This window comes from Podarcis melisellensis, assembly GCF_964234715.1.
Source record: "Podarcis melisellensis genome assembly, chromosome: 9".
NCBI classification, from domain to species: domain Eukaryota; kingdom Metazoa; phylum Chordata; class Lepidosauria; order Squamata; family Lacertidae; genus Podarcis; species Podarcis melisellensis.
The window spans coordinates 35,207,291-35,229,121 of NC_138541.1; the positions used below are offsets into that span (position 1 = coordinate 35,207,291).

General features: G+C 42.2%; 1 protein-coding gene across 2 annotated transcripts in view; it reads right to left on the reverse strand.

Moving 5' to 3' along the window:
* MGAT4D (MGAT4 family member D) overlaps nucleotides 1–21,831 on the reverse strand; it is a 39,515-nt gene that overhangs the window by 9,163 nt on the left and 8,521 nt on the right. For both annotated transcript variants that reach the window (XM_081926098.1, XM_081926099.1), the window contains exons 2-9: nucleotides 17,631–17,792; nucleotides 14,395–14,535; nucleotides 11,118–11,251; nucleotides 7,690–7,736; nucleotides 6,344–6,457; nucleotides 4,585–4,660; nucleotides 3,036–3,150; nucleotides 600–730 (exon numbers count right to left, since the gene is read on the reverse strand). In XM_081926098.1, coding sequence (XP_081782224.1) covers nucleotides 600–730; nucleotides 3,036–3,150; nucleotides 4,585–4,660; nucleotides 6,344–6,457; nucleotides 7,690–7,736; nucleotides 11,118–11,251; nucleotides 14,395–14,535; nucleotides 17,631–17,792 — 920 coding nt within the window. The remainder of the gene's footprint in view (nucleotides 1–599; nucleotides 731–3,035; nucleotides 3,151–4,584; nucleotides 4,661–6,343; nucleotides 6,458–7,689; nucleotides 7,737–11,117; nucleotides 11,252–14,394; nucleotides 14,536–17,630; nucleotides 17,793–21,831) is intronic.

The window sequence follows — 21,831 nt, forward strand, 5'->3', positions numbered from 1 at the left end:
ATGTAGGATTAACTGTTTAATTACAGATCAACTCAACTGATCAACTTCAAAATTAGGTCCAATATTCCAGCAGATATGGTTTTAGTAGGATTCAGTGTGGCATAGTGCTTTAAGTGTTGGATTAAGACTTGGGAAACCAGAGTTCAGATTCCCACTCAGCTATGAAGCTCTCTGGGCAATATTGGGCCAGTCACTACCTCTCAATCTAACCTGCTTCAGAGGGTTGTTGTAGGGATTAAATGAGGGGGGAAATAGAGTATTATTCCTTGAGTTCAATGAAGGAAAAGCCTAGATCTACATGTAAGCAATAAACAAACAAACAAAAAACCACATCTTATTAAAATATATAAAGCAATACCGGTCTTGAAAATGACTGAATAATATATAAACTCAGATGTATAATTCTAATGGAATACCACATGAGTTATTGTGAACTCATGCTGTCCATTTGCCCAATGGTTGTTTGGAAATTCCAGTTGTGTAAGCAATCAGCAACAATTTCCTTCTCTTTTTGTTCTAAAATGTAATTGTATTGTCAGTGTTTGCCCATCTGCCCCAACCCCATGCAACTTACTTTTGTTAATAATTGTAGTACTTACTGCATCTTTCTCTGGATTGCAAACTTTAACCCAAAGTAAGTGGTCTAGAAGCCAGTCAATTGGCTTATCTTTGTAGAACATTAACAAAAATTCAACTATCAGCGGCAAGTCTCTGCATCGGAATAATTTTCCTGAAAATGATGTTTTCAAAAAGGGAGAGGTAAATCACAACTTTCCATACTGCACAGTAAAGCACAAAAGAATGCCTTTGTGCATTTTGTTTTCATGATTATATGCAGTTTTATGCACACTTTACGCTAGTGTATGCATTTTTTGTACATATCATTTGACCAGAGAACTGCACTGCAAAAATAAGAGATGTACAAATTTTGAAGGATGGTTTTGTTTCAGTTTGTATCTTGTATGAATTGGGCACGTTCGCCTTTAAATGCTAACTGAATTGAATTTATCACCTATCCCTAGGTGGTAGTACTTCATGGTCCAGTGATGACCTCTTCAGGATGGGTGGCACCACCTACTTTCTCAAGGTAGTGAGCATCTTTCCCTCTCACAGCAAGGCATGTACCACTTGCTGGACCCATCCAGTCAATCCTTTTCTGCCAGATTTTAACAAGGCAGGCAAGGTGGAGAGGACAAACAATTGGTCTAATCCATGTAAACATTCTATCTACATCCATGGGCTTCAAAAACTGCAAATGATCCTATAAATCTAACCAGGACCTGCAACAACTGGCCTCAAGTTCAGAGTGGTTACAAGTAAGGATGGAAAGATCTGTTCATTTTAGTTCTCTCAGTTTCTCATTTTTCCCTTCTTAAATTCTGTTCTTCATATATCTGCTGCAATCTGTGTGGGTTTTTTTTACAAAAGAATCCTCATGAAAATGCATCCGAATTTTGGTGCAAATTTCTTCTAATGTACACATTTTTGCATACAGCTGTGGCTAATGCACACATTTTTACAAGCACTTTCTTCTAACATAATGCATATTTGTATGTTATATTTTCTAATGTATGGAATTTTATGCACACTTCCACCTAATATATGTTTTTTTTGTAAATGTTGGCTGGTTGGAGAACAGCATTGCAAAATTCAGATGAGTGCAAATTTTGAAGGTGGCAGTATTTCAGTTCTCACATTGTTTCATGAAGCGCAGCCCGATTTAGGGCACAACCCAGCCCAAGTCAAGCTCTTCTGAATCCCATTGATTTCAATGCTAGCATTCAAACAAAATCAAAGCATTCAACTATGAATGAACAGCATACGCAGTTAAAAAAAAGTGCCCCTTACAACCTGTAATACTGCCTTAACCAGATAAGATGAACCCTGAAGGAAGAACAAAACATGCAGAACTAGTTGATGTTGTTCCAACGGTTGCTTACGCAGTATTTTGCATTGTTTCTAAATGCAAGTTCTAGAGATTATATGCAATCTAAGTACCTGCTAATTTACTTGGGCCATGTTTTGCTTTCTTTGTTTGATCAAAGTGATTTATTAATGGAAGAACTTAAAAACCTGCACAGACCTACAGATACTCTATTTTGGTTCCGTTACAGGTTAATTCCACTCATTGTTCCTTGGATCTGCCTCATAGGTTTATAAATCATTATGCTATCATAATGTTGAGTTCAACATTTCCTTGTTCCAACCTGTCAACTATTTCCCGTAAATTAATAAGAAAAGAAACTGCATCCAATGATTGTCCAAGGGGAGGAGAAGTTTGCTTAAATTCTCAAGTGAGGTTTTTGTTCCACCTATATTACTTTAGAAGTAGCTGAAGGGTTCTGTGAGCATCTTTTCCAGCACACCTCTCCTTCAGTTCAGCCTACTAACCTGAATGAATGAAAAATTCATTCTTAATTCAGGAGCAAAGTTGTTGCTGATACTGTTGCACACACTTCCTCTCTTGCTAAGGCTGCTCCTTTGCAGTCTTGGATAATGTTGCTTTGTTGTTGTTGTTGTTTAGTTGTTTAGTCATGTCCGACTCTTCGTGACCCCATGGACCAGAGCACACCAGGCACTTCTGTCCTACACTGCCTCCCGCAGTTTGGTCAAAATCAGGTTGGTAGCTTCGAGAACACCATCCAACCATCTTGTCCTCTGTCGTCCCCTTCTCCTTGTGCCCTCCATCTTTCCCAACATCAGGGTCTTTTCCAGGGAGTCTTCTCTTCTCATGAGGTGGCCAAAGTATTGGAGCCTCAGCATCACAATCTGTCCTTCCAGTGAGCACTCAGGACTGATTTCCTTAAGAATGGATAGGTTTGATCTTCTTGCTGTCCATGGGACTCTCAAGAGTCTCCTCCAGCACCATAATTCAAAAGCATAAATTCTTTGGCGATCAGCCTTCTTTATGGTCCAGCTCTCACTACCATACATCACTACTGGGAAAACCAAAGCTTTTACTATACAGACCTTTGTTGGCAAGGTGATGTCTCTACTTTTTAAGATGCTGTCTAGGTTTACTTTACTTTACTTACCAATAAACCCAAGCTGAGAAAATTCAAGAAACATCCACTCCTTTGAGTCCTGTAGCACAACAAACTCACTGATTGTTTGTATATATGATGGTTTGGCTATAATATCATCTTCTAGCTGAAAAAGAAATCAACTTTTTTTCAATTTCAGCCATAGATCTAGAGACCCTTTACAGATACTGTAATTTTGTTGCTTCCAGAGAAATAAATGAAATAAGCAAAGGGAAAAGAAATGGCAACAAGGTATCAATATAAATCACTTCTGTACTCCATAGTAGATTAGCAGAAATGGAGGCATAGACGAGGCACTGCTATATCCTAGGAAATGGGTTTGCAGGATGAACACAAAATTGGATAATCCTTTGGGTGGCACAGTGATTTTTTCTGGGGGGGATGCAGGGGTATGCATACGCTTAAACAGTTAGTGAATCTAAGTTTGAGGGGCAGTATTACAATATGAGTAGGAAAATGAGAGTACCCCTAAACATTTTTTTTTTAGAAAAAAAGCACTGCATATAAGCACCACAGTGGTAGAGTGAGAAGGTGGAGAGTCAGAATCACTAGTAGGCTGATTAAAAAGTAGCAAAGATTGCAAAAAAACATATTAACTACATATGAGCAGTGCTGTTTAATGACTTGAATCGAGAAGTTTAAATTTGGCGCAGTGGACATAATAAGATGTCTTCTGAAGAGATTCAAATGTGGTAACTGGATAATCGAAGCCAAAGGTTGTTTAAACATTAGCATTTTCTCTCATCAAACAGTAGGTTAATTGATATGCCTTATTGCATAGTTTTCTCACTGGAACTGCTTCTTTTTTACTTTAACAATTTGATATGTCTCTTCAATGAATAACCTGCTTGCTTTCTACACACACACATGTTTAATTGCTACAAATAAGAACATCATCTTGTGAAAAGCTGTGGGTGCCAAGAGTGCTGCTGAAGTGAAACAGTACTCCCAATAAATGTTCCTGACTTTTTTTTCTGGCATGAGTTCTGAATCAAGCTGCTAAAAGCTGCTGTAGTTTTTAATGTTTTCATTTCATCTCCCTTGAGTGTTAATAAAAAGCACTTTCTAACAACTCCTGAAACAGAGCTTCTCAAATATGCTTTCAGCTTTGGAAATGCCTAATTATCTCAGGATGAAGCGGACCTAAATGGACACAGAGAATAATTACAATTCACCCCAGGTGAAGAGGGATTTGGCTGCCTGTTCTTATGGCTCCTGTACAGCCATTATCTGTTCCCAGGCATGACTAAAAGTCTCTCAAGGGAACCTCGTGGACTTCAGAAATTGTGAACGATTGCACTGAAAATATTGACACAATTTTATCTAAACCTCCCTCAACCTTTTATTGATTTACAGAGACACTGGCCTTAAAAAAAAGAAATGAAATTTATAGCTTACATAAGGAAAAAAGGAAGCTGCAGATAAGAGGGTTTATTTCCTTAAACTGCCTTGACAATGTTGCTAATGGTAGCACAACTACAAAGGACAGAAGAAAAACTAATTTAATCAGTGCAGCAATTTATGTAGCATGTGAACCTACCTGTAAATAAAATGTTCCCCTTGGTTGGGCATACATCATTAAGAAGCTATAATCCAAATTCTGTTTTGTTCTCCATCTAAACAGAGGCAACAAATTATGTTTTTTTTAAAGAGGAGCTTACTTTTATACTATACTTTCATTTTAGACAGACACAAGCAAACTCTTATCTATAACTACAGTATTTCAATCTAGTTTTCTGGATGGTAGTGAGGATGGAAACTGCCTTGGTGACCCTGGCTAATAATCTACACTGGGAGAGTGACAACAGGGACTGTAACTTTGTTGTTTCCCTGGGACTTATCAGCAGCTTTCAGTAAATCAACCCGAGTTTCTTCTGCACTATCTACATAGGCTGCAAGTTGGAAGCCCTGAGTTATTCTGCTCCTACTTCACTGGGAAGTTTTGGAAGGTGGTGTTAGAAGACTTTTGTTTGTTTGTGTTTGTTTATAAGAAATCCAAACTAATTGCTTTACATTTTTAAACAAACAGAATAATAACCATAAGTAATTATCCTGTGTGGGGTTCTGCAGAAATTTATTGTTTCTACCATGATTTTAAACTTCTGCATGAAACTTTAGGAGAGTTTGTCTGGAGGTTTGGAGAGAGTTGCCAACAATACACAAGTGAAATTCAGCTCTTATTTCTCCTTTCCATTTCAAAAATGGTGTGAAAATGTCAGCTTAAACTATTTGCCTGAAATCAGCAACGGACTGAATAACAACAAATAAACACTCAATTTATTTGAGTAAACTTCAGACAAGAAGCTTATGGATATACAGTACTTCGCCTGGGTGGGGTCATATTCCCCAGAAAGAAACTGTTGCGCTCCTGGATCTAGGCCTTATTGATCAGTTCTTCCCAGGGCCACCTCTTACTAAAAGTAGTAATGGCTCATAGGCATTTTAAATTTATTTATTTAAGTAATTGATATACCTCTTTTCAGACGGACCTCAAAAACAGTTTGCATAAGATTTTTGTGAGTATAACTATCATTTTTAAAATAATAATAATACATTAAAATGAAAAAAATGCAAATTATTTGCTTTTTCTTTTTCTTTGTTCCCACTTCCCTCAGGGCAAGAAGCCTCTGTGGTTACATTTGAGGGAGGCAGGGGCTACAATGGGGGCTGGATGTTGATAATTCCTCAAGCTTCTGTCTCCTCTACTCCCCCCAGGGCAAGATGGTCCTGTGGTGGCAGCTGGGGGAGGGAGGGGTCACCATGGGAGCTAGATGCTGCCAAAATTGACAGGTATTGGGGAGGGGGGGAGCATCTGAGTGTGTTCAGTGATGCTGACAGAAGCAAACCTGCCACCACAGGTGGGGAGGCTGCACTGATTCCCCAGCAAGAGCGGTGAGGGTGTCCTTCTGTGAGTCTCCCCTGGAAACGGATGCACTTGGGTGCCTTCAGGTTCACTTTGGAGTCAGTTGGCTGCTGCCATTGGCCCCAAAACTAGGGCTGCTGGTGGGGAAGGGTGCTTTCCCTATGCCCCAGAGACCGAGCAGAGCTCAGAGGCCAAGCAGGTCTCCTCTAAGCTGCAGCTGCCGACTCTGCTCCACCCTGGGGTGAATTATTTACCTTATCTTTGCAGTTGTGGCACTTGTTGACTGAACCATGCCTTGCAGTTTCAAGATACTGAGAACTGCTTCAGGAACGAAGCTTTAAAACCAAGATATTCACTTTGAAATAAATAAAACAACCCTCTTTTTAAAACGCTTAATAACATGATGTCTGAAATCCTCACACGCCGCCTTTCATACCTTACTCTCTCACTTGAATCCCCTAATGATGCCTTGAGATTGGAGAGTTTGGGATAATAGGAAGCAGGGGGAGAGACAACCTCCAGGACTCCAGAAAGTGCCTCCTTTGGGAAGCTAAGAAAAGAAAAAAAGAAAAACAGTATTCTCTTCCGGTGAACTTCTGTTCAGAGGTACAAACTGCATACAGGATCAAGGGCTTATTCATGTTTGTTTATGCTTGTGTGGGGGACATTTGTGCATTTTATTAGCAAAAAACATTAATTTTTCCTGTGTATGTGCATTGCAGACTTGGGCAAAGTGATCTTCTGTTGCAATTGCTCTGTGGCTTGAGATATGCCACCGCTACATTCAGGGGTGGCCTGTCCTGTTTTGCCACCTGAGGTGAAATGGGCATTTGTGCCCCCTGCCCCTTTTTGACTCTCGCCTCTCAACTTGGTGGAAGATGGGGCACTCTTCAAAGCGTTGCTGCTTGGCTTCTCCACCTGGGACCAGGGAAGACAAACAGCAGGGCCATATGCCAGAAGGCCTCCTTCTTGTTGGTGGAAGCAATGGGGCAGGTAGAGTGCTGCCTCTTGCACTTGCACCACCTGAGGCAGACGCTGCAGGGAAAGAGAGGGAGCCAACCCATTCTGGCAAGTCTGGAGGCAAGACCTCCCTCCCCAACCCATAGCACAGCACAGTACCCCTAGCATGAGAGCCCTATTAGCACAGGCAGTAGTTCGCCAAACTCTAGGCAGCCCCGGAAGAAGGGAAGTGACATCTCAAAAACGCATCTGCACATGTACGCTTCAGCCTCAGGAACCAACCAATCTCTCCTTGGAAACCTATGGGACCAACTTCTAAAAGCCACATTTTCCATACCTTTGACATCGCAAAGGCACTCTTTAACATTTTATTATATAAAAGTAGGATATTATTTTGAATGCAAAAAAAACCAACAACCTAGAACAGGGTAGAAGAATTGCTACTCCAAATGTCTAGATACTAGTAAAGATTTCTGATTACTTCATAGAATGTAAGTAATTGAATTCAGTATTGTATACACACAAGGGTACTTTGGGCTGGCATAGTTAAATTATGTGGAAAGTAGTCTCCAGTTCACTTATTTAAAGATTATAAATGCAAAGTAATGTCATAGAGAAAGAGAGAACTAAAGGATTTAGCTAAACTTTGCAATACTATTATTTTACTGTCTTCCTTAGTGCTGTAAGTGTTAATATCTAGTTTAGTATATGCTACAGTAATCCATGTTACTGATAAGTAAACTTTTATTGATGCGGTATTTTTAATGGCATAATATTACTTATTTTTAGTAGCCATAAACAGACATATTATAAAAATCTTACCGGCTTCTGATGTTTTCTGCAATGCTGTTAACATATTTTAAATCCACCTAAAAATTTACAAAAAAATAATAATCAACATTTCTGCTATTTTCTGTAAACAAACGTTGTGCTAATCATACAGGAAACCATATGTGCATTCATTTTATTCTATTTTTCGGTCACCATTGCTTAGCAATGGACACAGCAAAATTAATTTTATTATATGAATATTAAAAATTAAATAGAAAGAAGTTGCTGCACACTTGTTTACATTATATAGAAGGATTAAGAAGTATGTACTTCTCCTCATAATTATATGCAGAAGTATTGCTTTTAGAAAAATCTATCACTCTTACCTTGCAGCAATGAACTATACCCTCCTGATTTGTTCTCAATAATGGAAATGCAGCTGAGTTAATCACAAACTCTCACACACCCCAAACCTTTGGTGAGAAAATTCGCCCAAGCAGTTTCCTTGCCTCAGGACATCCATTACAGAGAACTTCCAACAGTTTATTCCAAGTGTTTCCAAACTGTTGCATTTATATGTGAAATTGTAGCAACCAAGTTACAGCACATTCCCACAACATAACCAGACAGGGCTTTTTTTGATGGCGTTGCTCTAGGGGTTCTAAAGCTTGCTATGAACACATTCTATATCTCTGGTACATTTATGCATTAATGCATGGGTAGGCAAACTAAGGTCTGGGGGCCGGATACGGCCCAATCGCCTTCTAAATCTGGCCTGCAGATGGTCCGGGAATCAGCGTGTTTTTACATGAGTAGAATGTGTGCTTTTATTTAAAATGAATCTCTGGGTTATTTCTGGGGCATAGGAATTCGTTCATTTCCCCCCCCCATATAGTCTGGCCCCCCACAAGGTCTGAGGGACAGTGGACTGGCCCCCTGCTGAAAAAGTTTGCTGACCCCTGTTAATGCCACCAGGAATACCCATAAAATATTCAAATATTAAAGTCATGATAATGCACTATTGTGAGAAATATTGAACTCTAGTATGCAGTATTTGATCTTTTAGAGCAATCACACAATATGTCCACAGTAAAAAGGTAAAGGTAAAGGACCCCTGGATGGTTAAGTCCAGTCAAAGGCAACTATGGGGTTGCAGCGCTCATCTCGCTTTCAGGTCGAGGGAGCAGCATTTGTCCACAGATAGTTTTCCGGGCCATGTGGCCAGCATGACTAAACTGCTTCTGGCTGATGGAAGACTGTGACGCATGCCAGAGCGCACAGAAATGCTGTTTACCTTCCCACCATAATGGTACCTATTTATCTGCTTGCACTGGTGTGCTTTCAAACTGCTAGGTTGGCAGGAGCTGGGATAGAGCAATGATAGCTCACCCCATCATGGGGATTCGAACTGCCAACCTTCCGATCAGCAAGCCCACAGCATCTTGTGTATATATGCAGTAAGACTACTTATGTAGTTTTGGAAAGATTACCACCATAGGTTTGCAACATTATTATATGTGAGAATGTGTCCATTGTTTGCAGATGCTGCCTAAGAAACCATCATTTTGGCAGACTCAGCCTGGGCTTTATCTCCATCTCCATTATACACTGATTAAAGACTATCAGCATAACGTTGTTCCAGAAACTACAAGGTTTCTTTCCTCTTCAAGCTCCTACCTATTGCATTGTCCATTTAAAGCCATTGAGCTTTTGCTACTTTAGAACTCTGCATTCTAAACCAGAACTGCAGGATTAGCAAGTCAGAGCTCTAGCACTGAAACCAGTATTATTTGGGTGCTTTTTGTTTTTGCTATTTTAAAAAAGGGATATCTGCAGGCCAGTTATTGCATAGTAGCTCACAGTAGATGACCCTCAGTATGAAACATGGTAGATGGCTCAGCAGGAAACAACAATGCAATGGGAAATAAGAGATGGGAGATAAATCTATTCTAAAAGAACTGCGAAAAACGTGTGAACACATGGTGAAGGCTTGCATTGTTTCCATTGCAAAGATAGGGTGGACTAGGATTTATGACTGAGTCATGGGTCTCTGGATAGAATTTTTGAATGTTTACTTATGTTAATGAACAGGGGCGCCGAGTACAGGGTATGCAAGGGGCTTCAACTTCCCTCAATATTTTGAAGCAGGGGCCCCAGTCCCCTCAGTATTGAGGGAGCTAGGTGCCCTCTACATGTCCCAGCCCCTGCCCCTGCCCCTCACTCATCCCAGTCCCCTCCCAGGCATGGGCAGGGGCATGCAGAGGGCACCTAGCGGCAGTGGCAGATGTCAACCCCCTCAATACTTGGGGGGCTGGGGCCCTTCTTCAAAGTATTAAGGAGGCTGAAGCTCCTTGCGCTCCCTATACCCAGCACCCCTGTTCTGAGAGAGTACAAGCGTCATAGGCACTTCCAACTAATTTTATCCTTGGTTCTTTATTGTTTTCCACTGCGAAGTGCTCCTTTGCATCAACTTGCTCATCAACAGAATTTCATTCAGGGCTAGTGCAAGGCATTTTCCCACCTGAGCCAAGGTGGATAAGCTGTCACTGCTTCCCCATGCACTGATCTCCTATTGCTGCTTCTTTACTTATTTGCTGTCACAATAGCAGCAAGGGTGGTCCTTTGGCTGTCTGTGTAGTAAATTGTGAAACTTTAAACGAGTGCATGTGTTCACAACATCTTTATTAGGAGCACCTATGTGGCTTCTAGCTTCCTAAGGAACAGGTGCTGAGCCAGAGGTCATGGCTGGTTGGGTGGTGGTGATGGTGGTGGTGGTGGTGGTGGCAGGGCAGCAGCAGTAACCAGCCAAACATTGGTGGGTGGGTAGAGACCAGAAGTCTCAGAAGGCAGGCCAGAGGACGCTGATCCACCACCATTCCACCTGAGACAAGGGACTCACGTTGACTAATGGGTGGATTCACCCTGATTGCTTCTAACGTGCCCACAGATCTCCACATGACTGGCTCCTGAATTAATCAAAGCAGTGGCTTTGTTTCCTCATTCGGTCAAGACTCTGGTCTTTATGGGTAATGCTCAATATAGTGATCTGCTTGCTGACTTTAGTTTGCCATTGCTTAGAATGAGAAAATCTTGACATGCCGTCTCCCATCCAATTTGAAACCATACCAGTCCCTGCTTAGCTTTCCAAATGTGCTAGCAGTTTTATTGCTGATGTTCATTGTAGTTCAATATATAGCTGACAAATCGTCATTTTAGATTGAATGTATCCACGACTTGAGATCAGCTGGCAGAGTACAAGTTGAAAATAAATAAATAAATAAATAAATAACATTCTCTAATGTAGCAAAGGGGTAGAAGGGATTCTGGACCGTGGATCCCAACATACGTGGGCCAGGACTGATGAGAGTTGGTGCTCCACGACATCTGCAGGGCCACAGATTCCCCACCTCTGTCTTATAGACAAACACAGACTGCTGCATTTTCTTTCCGTAAACACGAATCATTTCAAGCTAGCTTACCTCTGCTACAAAGATAATTATCATACAATGTTTCTTCTGATCTTCGGACATTCCACTTAAAAGGGATTGCAGTGTGTCCATCAAATAGCTTTCCTTTTCTCTTCGCACTGTTGGAACACCTATTACCATGGCCACTAATGTCAAAAAAAGGGGACTTAGTTGGACAATTTTTTAAATCAGTACAATAAAAAATCATTTTCATTTTCATAATGACACAACTACAGATATTACTAACGTGATTCTATTAGCATCCTTAGGTGCAGAAATCAGCACTGAGTTTAAACCAGTAAGAATAGAAATGCATATTCTACGTTGGTCATAATCCAACACTAAATTAGATTTTCTAACTGTGTGTTAGAGTGTGGTTTTAAGTTTTGAATCCAGGTCCTCCTTATTTTGGTAATGTTTTGCATTCTCCACTAGCTGTCCATTTTATTAAGCTAGTTCCCTTAATTTTTTACTTCCCTTTAATTCAGATAAATTAACCCCCTTCATAAGGAGGATCTGTCATATTTTATAGATAGCAGTGGTAACTCATATGCTGGCGGCAGAAGTGTCACAGCAAGAACATAAGGACAGCCTGCTATATCAGGCCAATGGCCCATCTAGTCCAGCTTCCAGTTCTCACAGTGACCACCCAAATACCTGTAGGAAACCCACAAACAGAAACTGAGCACAAAAGCACTGTGCCCTCCTGTGGTTACCTGCAAGTAGTATTTAGAAGCATACAGCCTCTGACTAATGTTAGGAACATAGGAAGCTGCCTCATGCTGAGTCAGACCATTCACCCATCTAGCTCAGTATTTCTATACTGAGTGGCAGTGGCACTTCAGGGTTTCAGGAAGAAATCTCTCCCAGTCCTACCTGGAGATGCTGGGGATTGACCCTGGGTTCTTCTGCATGCAAGGCAGAGGTTCTGCCACTGGGATATGGCCCTTCACCTACTACTCCACTAACATCTGGGCAGAATTCTAAAGCAGCTTTGTGCAGAGCTGTCAAATACAAGCCTTTTACAAAGAATAGCACAGAGCAGACTCCCTGGAAAAGACCCTGATGTTTGGAAAGATGGAGGGCACAAGGAGAAGGGGACAACAGAGGACAGATGGTTGGACAGTGTTCTTGAAGTTACCAACATGAGTTTGACCAAACTGCCGGAGGCAGTGGAAGACAGGAGGGCCTGGCGTGCTCTGGTCCATGGGGACACGAAGAGGAGGACACGACTAAACAACAACAACAACAACAACAAGCACAGAGCAATAGAACTACTGTGAGGGCAAAATGAGATAACAATGCACAAAAGGTGCATGTGAGAGAGACTTGAAGCCTGAGAAGACAGACCAAAAGAAGGGCCTATCTTCTGTATACTAAACAGAAGCAGCAAGAGAAAAATGCAATAGTCAAAAAGTTGCCTATTGTGCTTTCCTCCTCCTGCCAAGGTTTTACAAAGCTTGGAAATTCCACAACTACCCCCTGGACAAACCTTGGATAACTTTTAAAAAGTGGTACTTTTACGTTGTCTCTCTTCTCCTTCTCTTTCCACCCCAGTCTCCAAGCAGTGTGATGGTCTAGGGGTCCAGGCACTTACCCAGGGTTCCTGTTTCCTTTAGAAATGAGGCCCAGCAGAGAATGTGGAATTCTTTATGATATGTAGTTTATTTACACGTATATACAACTATGATGGAGGGGTTCAAAGCATTACACTCCAAGAAGGTCCCAACTCTCCAGGGGCAGATTGTTGGTCTTTCAAATTTCAGCAGCGCCCTGTGCAAGGTCAACATTTGGTGTGTGTCCCCCCCACCTCTCGCTTTCTGTTCTGCTCAAGTCACTACTTCATAATTGCGAAGCTCTGCAGCGGCCCCTAGGCACAGCTCCCAGAGCAACAGAACCAATCATGCTGCCCTAAATCCGCCTCTGGTCTCTCCCACTACTGCAGCCTCCGATTCAAAACAGGCAGCCCACATTGTGCTCTGCCCCCGCTCTCCAGCTTGCTGTGGACTGCAACCTCTTTTTCCTAAGTCACATCACCACCACTCAAATCCTAAATTTAACGCTGCTTTTTCTTTGCTCACTATCACTCTGTGGAAGGAGGGGCTCTATACCTTTACTGTCTGGCACAGCCTATGCCTTCTTTATGGCTTTTTTAATGGCGCTTCCCTTTCCCTTTATCCTTTTTTCCTGAGCCCAGAAAACTGGTTTGGCCTCTATTTATTGACACTGGTAAAATCAACATCTGACAGCCCATCTTAATTCTCCAATTAAATTCCAACACCCACTAGACTTGGGAATTTAAGGGAGGATCTGGCACCCAGGAATTTAGGAGCAATGAGGCGCCTGCAAACTCATAACAAATACGATTCTAGGAATATATTGCAAAAACTGTATACACCCTGACTTCCCTGGTGAAAGGGCATGATATAAACGTAATTATAACCACTGGTCTGGATCCAGCCTCATCCTTTCATGAACAGAAGCATTTCTTCTGTTTGCAGATGGTCTAGTGGAGGCTCCTGCTAAAGCAGCCTTTCTCAATCTGTGGGTCCCCAGATGTTGTTGAACGACAACTCGCATCACCCATAGCTAGCAAGGCCAGAGCTCAGGGATGATGGGAGTTGTAGTCCAACAACATCTGGGGACCCACAGGTTGAGAACCGCTGTGTTAGAGGAAGGGGAAAGGTGATACCCCTGTCTCCCTGCACACCCAGCATCACCTCTTATGGAGTTCAGGAGCAGCTACAGGAGGAAGGAGGATTTGGCAAAAATTGTGCACACCCCTTCTTCTACTTGGTGTATCATGTGTGCAGAGATTTCTGCTCACTAGAAATCTGGATACAACCCACTATTTCCCACAAATGCTAGTCACTATGCAACAGCACAGCAAAGCAAGCTATGTGATAGGCACACAGTTGGCTATGTGGCAGATCTAACACCACACTTAAAGCTCTGCAAGTTTGCATTAGCAGGGCAAAAAGTAAGTGTGTGTGTGTGTGTGTGTGTGTGTGTGTGTGTAGTTTTGCTGAGGGTTGCAGCCCAGCAGATCACTACAGTTTCATCCCCCCACCATTGAAAGCAGTAGTGGAGAAATTTGCTATGGTGGGGCAGAGCCCCATTTGCCCATATGGACCAGCCTCTACTGGCAGAGGGAGGCAGATAGGCACACCCACCATATCCTAACTCTTTCCAGAAGGCTTTTCTAATCTGGAGTTTAGGGTTGCTCTCTAAATACAAACAAACAAACAAACAAACAAACAAACAAACAAACAAGCAAACATATTCTCACCCCCAGTCCTTCCTTGTCCAATTACAACATTTGGATAAATACCATCTTCATGCTCCTGGAGATGAGGCAGATAGTAATGGATATTTGAAAGATGTATAGGGAGCTTGTTGGCGAGACTCAACACATTCAACTTCGTAGAGTCTTAAAACGAAAGGAAAGAAGAGTTTTGGAACTCAACATCAAAACACTTAAATAACTGCCTAAAATGCCAGCATGCTCAGAGTACTGAGATAACATCATGGCTGATAGCATACCAATAGGTCCAAACTGCACGCTTTAAAAGCATGCAGCTTTATGGTGTAGCATTATGGCATAAGGCCACTATTCTGAAGCAGGCCTCTCCCACCCACCCCCTCCAATGTTAAGCTTAAGAATGTCATGCACCTTCTGCTCACATCTCATGCATTGGCTATTGACTGGAGCTTACAATTGGGTCTCCCAGGCTATGGGCTTAGGAGAAGTCCTTTACAATTTATCACATATACATATTACTCATACAGTGGTACCTCGGGTTACAGACACTTCAGGTTACAGGTGCTTCAGGTTACAGACTCCGCTAACCCAGAAATAGTACCTCGGGTTAAGAACTTTGCTTCAGGATGAGAACAGAAATTGCGCAGCGGTGGTGCGGTGGCAGCAGGAGGCCTCATTAGCTAAAGTGGTGCTTCAGGTTAAGAACAGTTTCAGGTTAAGAACGGACCTCCAGAACGAATTACGTTCTTAACCCGAGGTACCACTGTACTGTGAAACAACTCATTTTGCAGTATGATAAAGATTTTACCAGGGACACAGAGTAAACATCATTGAACTCTGTGAGGTTTACTTCTGAGTGTACAGGCATAGGATTGCTTTGTAAATTATTTCATGAGTTAGATATGACATTTATTTTTAAAGTCAGAGCATGGGCGTAGCCAGGGGGGCAGGGGGCAACTGCCTCCTCCTAAATCAAACAAATCAATAAAAATACTTAACTAACTGAGTTTCTGCCCCCCCCCCAACATGAAGCCGGCCCCCCAACATAAATCCTGACTACATCCATGAGTCAGTGAGTGTTGCCTTTCATCCAGTCATTGCAAAATAATGCACAAAACAATATATAGTGTCTCTCCCTAGGTTCTTCCTGAGATGAATTCTGGTGTCAAAGCTTGACTAAAGGGGAAACACATTAAGGGAGCTTTGCACAATGTAAGTTATAGGTGGCAAGAAGGTTCCATGCTCCTGAGTCCTTGTTCCTGCTTTTGCAGCTTAATTCAGACTTCTCTGTCCCAAAATCATTTTTAATGTCACTTTGGCAATTCTCTGTGAGAGAGTCAGTGGTGTAGTAGCTGAACGGTTGAACAAGGGAGACCAAGGTTAAAATCCGCACTCAGCCATGAAGCTGAGTGCCTTTGGGGCAGTCACTGCCTCTCCTCAACTTCACCTATGCATCAATAACCGATGCAATCAAATAAAAACAAACAAACAGATAGTACTGCCTATTAAAGTTAGGAAAGGACTCACCGGCAAGAAATCTAGTAAAATTGCCTTACTGAGTTCTGGTGATGAATTGCTGGTTAAAACACAGGACAGAATTGACCAACGGTATGCATTGACCTAAGGCTGATATTTATTGCATGTGGGTTCATTGTGACAACCCAGCTACTGGAGGTTGTGCCATTTTAAAGATAGAAAGCCTGGAACCAGGCCTGTGCAGAGCTTCTCTGAGGCCCGGGGTGGGAGTCTTGTTAGAATGAGGTTATAAACTGAAACAAAAAAGCAGCCGGTCCCTGGCAGAGACCCCCAGCCAGCTTAGCCCTCCGAGTCCTGGGGCAAGTGTACCTCTGCATGGGTCTGCCTGGAACACTTAATATTTTTTAAGATACGGGTTAGGTCAGAAGAGGACTAATAGAGTCAGAAGTACTGCCAGACACTCCCCTAATATAGCTGATGGCAAAATTAACAGGTACATCCCTTAGGGAGGGAGCTGGATTTTTCTTAGACTTCAGAATGGGGCAAAAGTAGAGCTTCCACAACATCAACTAAGGGTGATGTATAATCTGGTTCTGTCTGTGTGGTTGAAATGGGAAAGTGAGACAGATTGGCAAGACACAGAGAAACACTGAGAGCTGATCTGATCTGGGGCAGTGGATCTGGCTGTCTTCTGGAGACTTCTGGAGACTTCACTTATTCTCAACCTGTATATTTGTAAATAAACTCCTAGTTTTAAAACGCCGTAAGCCTCTAGAAACTTCTTTCCAAAGTAAACTGGTAAGCGCTGCACTCTAGAATGTCTCGTGGCTCTGAAAAATTCAGGCAAGCATTACAGTATATACAGCCTTTGTATAAACCCTTGTATAAAATTTTGTGAAGGCAACAAATATTTTTTCAGACTTTGAGGGGGAAAAGACACTTTGCTGGGTGGGGTGGGGGTAGATCACCGTGTTCTATTTTCCAATCATACCCAAATAATTTATAAGAGCTATCATTTAATTGAAAATTAGAGAGCTGGTTTTGACCTATAAAGCTTTAAGCAGCTCAAGACTGCAGTACCTCAAGGACCACTTCTCTCCATAAGGACCTACCCTGACCCTGAGATCACCCTCTGAGACCCTTCTTTGTGTGCCTCCTCCACAAGAGGTCCGGAGTGTGGCAACACGAGAGTGGGCCTTTTCTGAAGTGGCTCCCTGTTTGTGGAATGCTCTCCCCGGAGAGGTTCAGCTGGCACCTTCATTATGCACATTCGGAAACCAAGCGAAAATCTTCTTCTTCAACCAGGTTAACATCCAACACCCTTTTAAATGTGCTATGGGAGGGGGTGAGGTGGGATTATTAGTTTGTTTTTATTATATATTTTGTGTTCTTTTAATCTTGTATTTTTATGTTGTGAACCACCCTGAGTTCTATGGATGAAGGGTGGCATACAAATTTAATAAATAATATCTATCTTGTAGTTTCTTCTAAAATATTGCATTTTGATGTGTCTCCTCCACAAACCAGCTTTGATCAGAAATGAGAAAAAGAATTATTGAGCTGTGTTTTCAGTTGATGTGTACACAGCCTTATTCTCTGCTTTCTTGGATTTCCCTTATGCCTTCTGTTCCCCACCTCTGGGTCTTTCTGACTTCCCACTGCCCAGCATCACATCACATGCTCCCATTAAAATCCACATACCTCCATTAAGATCCATGTTTCCTTTCTGAGAAAGTAATGACTTCACAAGTTGTTAAAAAAACCCAAAAAAACCCCTCAACACAAACCTGTAAAATTTCCGGAAGTGCTGGCTAGCTCACCAATGAATTGCTTGATTTCATTTAGGACACTGTTCAGCTCTTGGGATCTTTTTTTGTTTTCCTTTTCAGCAAAGAAGAGTCTTTGGCGAAGTTCCAAAAGCTGTCTTTGGTTCAAATCTAAAACACTTCCTGCAATTGTAAAGGCAAATTATCTTGTTCAGAAGGAAGCAATTCATTTCCTTAAGTATAAGAAGGGTTAAACCTTTTCAGACTGATCATTCATTCACAGAAGGAAGAGTGGAAAATACACACCCTTTTTTAAATCCTTTGTGTATTTATGGATTTATACATAAATGCACTTATTATTTTAAGCAATGTGTAAACATAAACTAATCTTCACAAAGCTCACTCCTCCTCTCCAACCTCCCATAAATCTGGATTATTGACCATGCCTTTCCTCACCAACACATAGTCAGACTATAGATGAATGAGTCTATTGTGATTTATGCCTCCCACAAGTGCCTTACAATGAACCTGTTAAACACTGCTATTACAAAAGCCTGCTGATCATCGAACAACATGTAGCTGAATTTCATGCAGGTTTTGACCTGAGGAAACTTAACTAACTGGTAGTGGAATTTCTAATTTACAGCAGTAGAATGAGGTCGAATTCGGAGCTTGCTTTTCAGTAGCGCTATCGGAACAGTATACACACATCCAAAACAGCCTGTCTTCCAGGGGTGGCTTTTAAATATTGTATAGCACTTATTGAATTAATGTATAATTAATGCGCTGTATAAGTGTTTACTAATCGAAGCAAGTCCCTGTTCTGCCCATGTCCCCATGGTTACCAGAGCCATCAAGTAAGTAGAAAACAGTGACAGGGCGCTACTTTTAGGGTGCACATTGTTGCTTCTTCAGCCCCAGTGACTGAACACCCTCAGTCAACAATATATTTTACATAGCTCTTTGGCAATAATGACACTTCCTGTTTCTTTCCCAATACTGAAGCCCCCATATCAACAAGAGGTATAAGAAGCAGCTGTTGCACTTGCCACAAGTGAGCAAGAGTTATTATCCAAATGAGAAAGGAACTCAGGAGAACTGGAATTTTTAAAGGGGGTGTGTGGATATCCAACATAGAGTCTTGTTCCAACTCAAACAGTGTCAACAAAAGTACTTCCTTCTACCGAGCTAGCATTGAACTGACTATATAAAACAGGTGAGCTACCCAGCTCAGCGGCACTTGATTTCTGCTTACGCACCCATTTTACAATCTTGTGTGCATTTACAATGAGCGGTAGGTCCACTTCCATTTATTACCGCTCATGTGTGCAAAGTGTACAGCCTTTGATTTTATTATCAAATCTGAAGGTGAAGGCTGTACATAAAAATACTAGGTGAGGCCTTTGGGCAACAACATCATTATGTGAAGCTCCTGCAGCTGTGGGAATATTGTTGTTGTGTTAATAGTTCTTGTATATACCTGGAGAGAGAAAAATATGCACCTATGTTCTATATATAGATCTACTAATGGCTAACAGCAATTCTCTGTTGGAGGAATGCAATTTTAAGGAAGGATATAACCAGACATATTTCAAAAGAAAAACCTTCCAATATTTTGGACAATCTTCCTGAGCATTTATGTCAAAAAGATGTTTTATTACACACACACAAAATAATAAAACCACTCAGTGTAGAAAAAAATCACCCCTGCACACATGGAAGTATGAGAAGTGCTGCAGAACAGTCAGCATGGATAACCTTCTACAACTGTGTTCTACATAGTGCTTTTCTCCTCAGGAGCTCCCGGCCATAATGAAAAAATGGATGACAGTTTAAATGTGAGAGGTGTACAACTAGGCAGGGGCACCAGACAGCAGTTGAGAAAGGCCAGAACATCACAGTCGAAAATGCAAGTGTAAAAGACAGAGACAGAGTATTTATACACTAATACTAGAAGCCTCTGAGTCAAGATGGGTGAACTGGAGTGCTTGGCCTTAGAGGACAAGATTGATATAACAGAAACCTGGTAGAATGGAGAGAGCCTGTAGGACTCTGCTTATAGATTTTAATGTTACCTATGTTGGTTGATTCCACTGAGGGGATCAGACCCTGTGTGAGCAGAATGCTGTCCAGTCTGGACACCGTACCATGGCGTCCGGATTGGAATGTATGGCTGGTGTCTCCTGGGTTTTGCTCACCCCAAATGTCATAGAGACCCCTGTTTTTTAGCATTTTTAGTAACTTGTAAGAGTCCCTAGTTGTTGGGGGTTTCCTTCGGAGGAAGGTTGCCCATGGGATTGTAGGGCGAATGTCTTTCAGAGATATACCTTTCATTTTTAGGTTGAGGCCCCCTCCTAGGATTGCTTCCCCTTCAGAGAAGGAGAGGAACTTGTTTAGTGTCTTCTGGAAGAATTCTAGTTGTTTTGAGTTTGGGGCATATATGGAGCCAATTGTCAGTTTAATTTTGCCTTCTAGTGTCCCTTTAGCGAAAATGAATCTGCCTTTTTTGTCCTTTAGGACTGTTGTGGCAGTGAAGTTCAGGTCTCTACTGAGTATTATAGCTTGTGCAGCCCATTGTTGACAGAAGCGGGGGTCACTCAGGAGTTTGCTCCCTTTGGGTGGGTTGTGTATTTCTTGTAAGAAGGCGATGTGTGGTTTCATGGTGTTTATGTATGAGGTGGTGCGTTTTCTTTTTATGGGGTTTCCCAGCCCCCTCACATTTAATGTAATTGCTTTTAGGTTAGCCATCTTGCTTATCTATTATGTAGGGTGATTCCTTGCCAACTCGTCCAGGTTGTCCTGTGTCTCTCACTTTGTGTTGTTTAACAAACCAGTGGGGTTGTGCTGACCTAGCGTGTGGTGGGTGGGGGATGAGTGGGATTAGGATCAGATTTGGGTTAAAGAGTGGGAGATAGATTATAGAGAGTATCCTATATGTAGTCATATAGGTATTTGTTAGGGGTATTTGGGGGCATCTGGCGTTTAGCTGGTTGGTCCTAGGTCTCAGCTGGTGTGGATGGCCTTGTTCAGGGGCAGGCCATCCTCCCTGCCATTTGCGATAGGGGGTGGTCAGTGAGACGGTGTTAAGCGTCTTTGTGACGCCAATGTCAGGTATAGGGTTCATAAGCAGTGTTGCCAATGTTATTAGCAACATGTTGGTGTGGAGATGTGGGTGTTGGTATGCTCTGGTGCCACCATTGTGCTGATTGGGTGTCAGATTTTAGCCTGTTTGTGGGTTATTTTATCAAGGTTGGAGAAGTTGTTTTTCCTTAGTATGGAGTAGGGGGGTGCTGAAAGTGTAGGTTATGGGTTGTTGGGTGGTGGGGGATATGGTTTGAAGTCATCTGGACTGGCTTTGGGGTGGGAATCTCTGTGGAGATGCAGGGCTGGTGTTGATGGTGTTGGCTATATTTATGGCCTAGGGGGAGGGGGGAGGGAGGGGGGAATCACCAGTCCTTCAGTTTGAGGTGTTTTCTGGGTGCTTCATTCAGCTGTGGTTGTTGTTGTAGGGTCGTCCATCTGTGATGTGTTGGTTTGGTTGATCCTGGTCTGCTGTCTTGTGCTGCATGTTCGGCGGGATGCTTCTGTGCGTGGTGGTGGTTGGCTGTGCTGGTTTGCATTGTTGTGTCACTTCTGTTGCTTCTTTTTCCTCTTTACTGTCATCCAATTGTTTGACGTTGTTGTTGTTTCATCGTGGTGGTCATGACTGTCACTCGGTGCGTCTGTTGGTTGCCATTCCAGTGGAGGGTTGAGTTCAAGGTTCTTCAGTAGTTGCAGGGCTTCAGGTATGTTGGCAGTCGTGTGTTGTGTTGTGTTGTGTTGGTTGTTACTATAAGGCAGAAGGGGAAGCCCCATCGGTACTTGATCCCTGTTTGTTGGAGACGCTGGGTGCATGGGCATAGGTTTTCCTCTGATTTAGGGTGTCTTGAGATAAATCCTGTAAGGCCAATATGGGGTTGTCTCCATATCAAAGGCTTGTTGTTGAGTTTCTGAGGTTGTCCCATACCTCTTCTTTCTTTTTGTAGCGTGTGAAGCATACAATGATGTCTCGGGGGGGGGGCGTTTGGTTTCGGCATAGGTTTTAGGGCTCTGTGAGCCCTCTCCAGGTCGTTTACCTCAAGTGTCAGGTTTGGGATTGTATTTTTCAGCCAGGGTACAATTAGGTCTGCTGGGCTTTTCTCCTCCACTTTTTCAGAAAAGTTGCGGGAGCGGATGTTGCAGC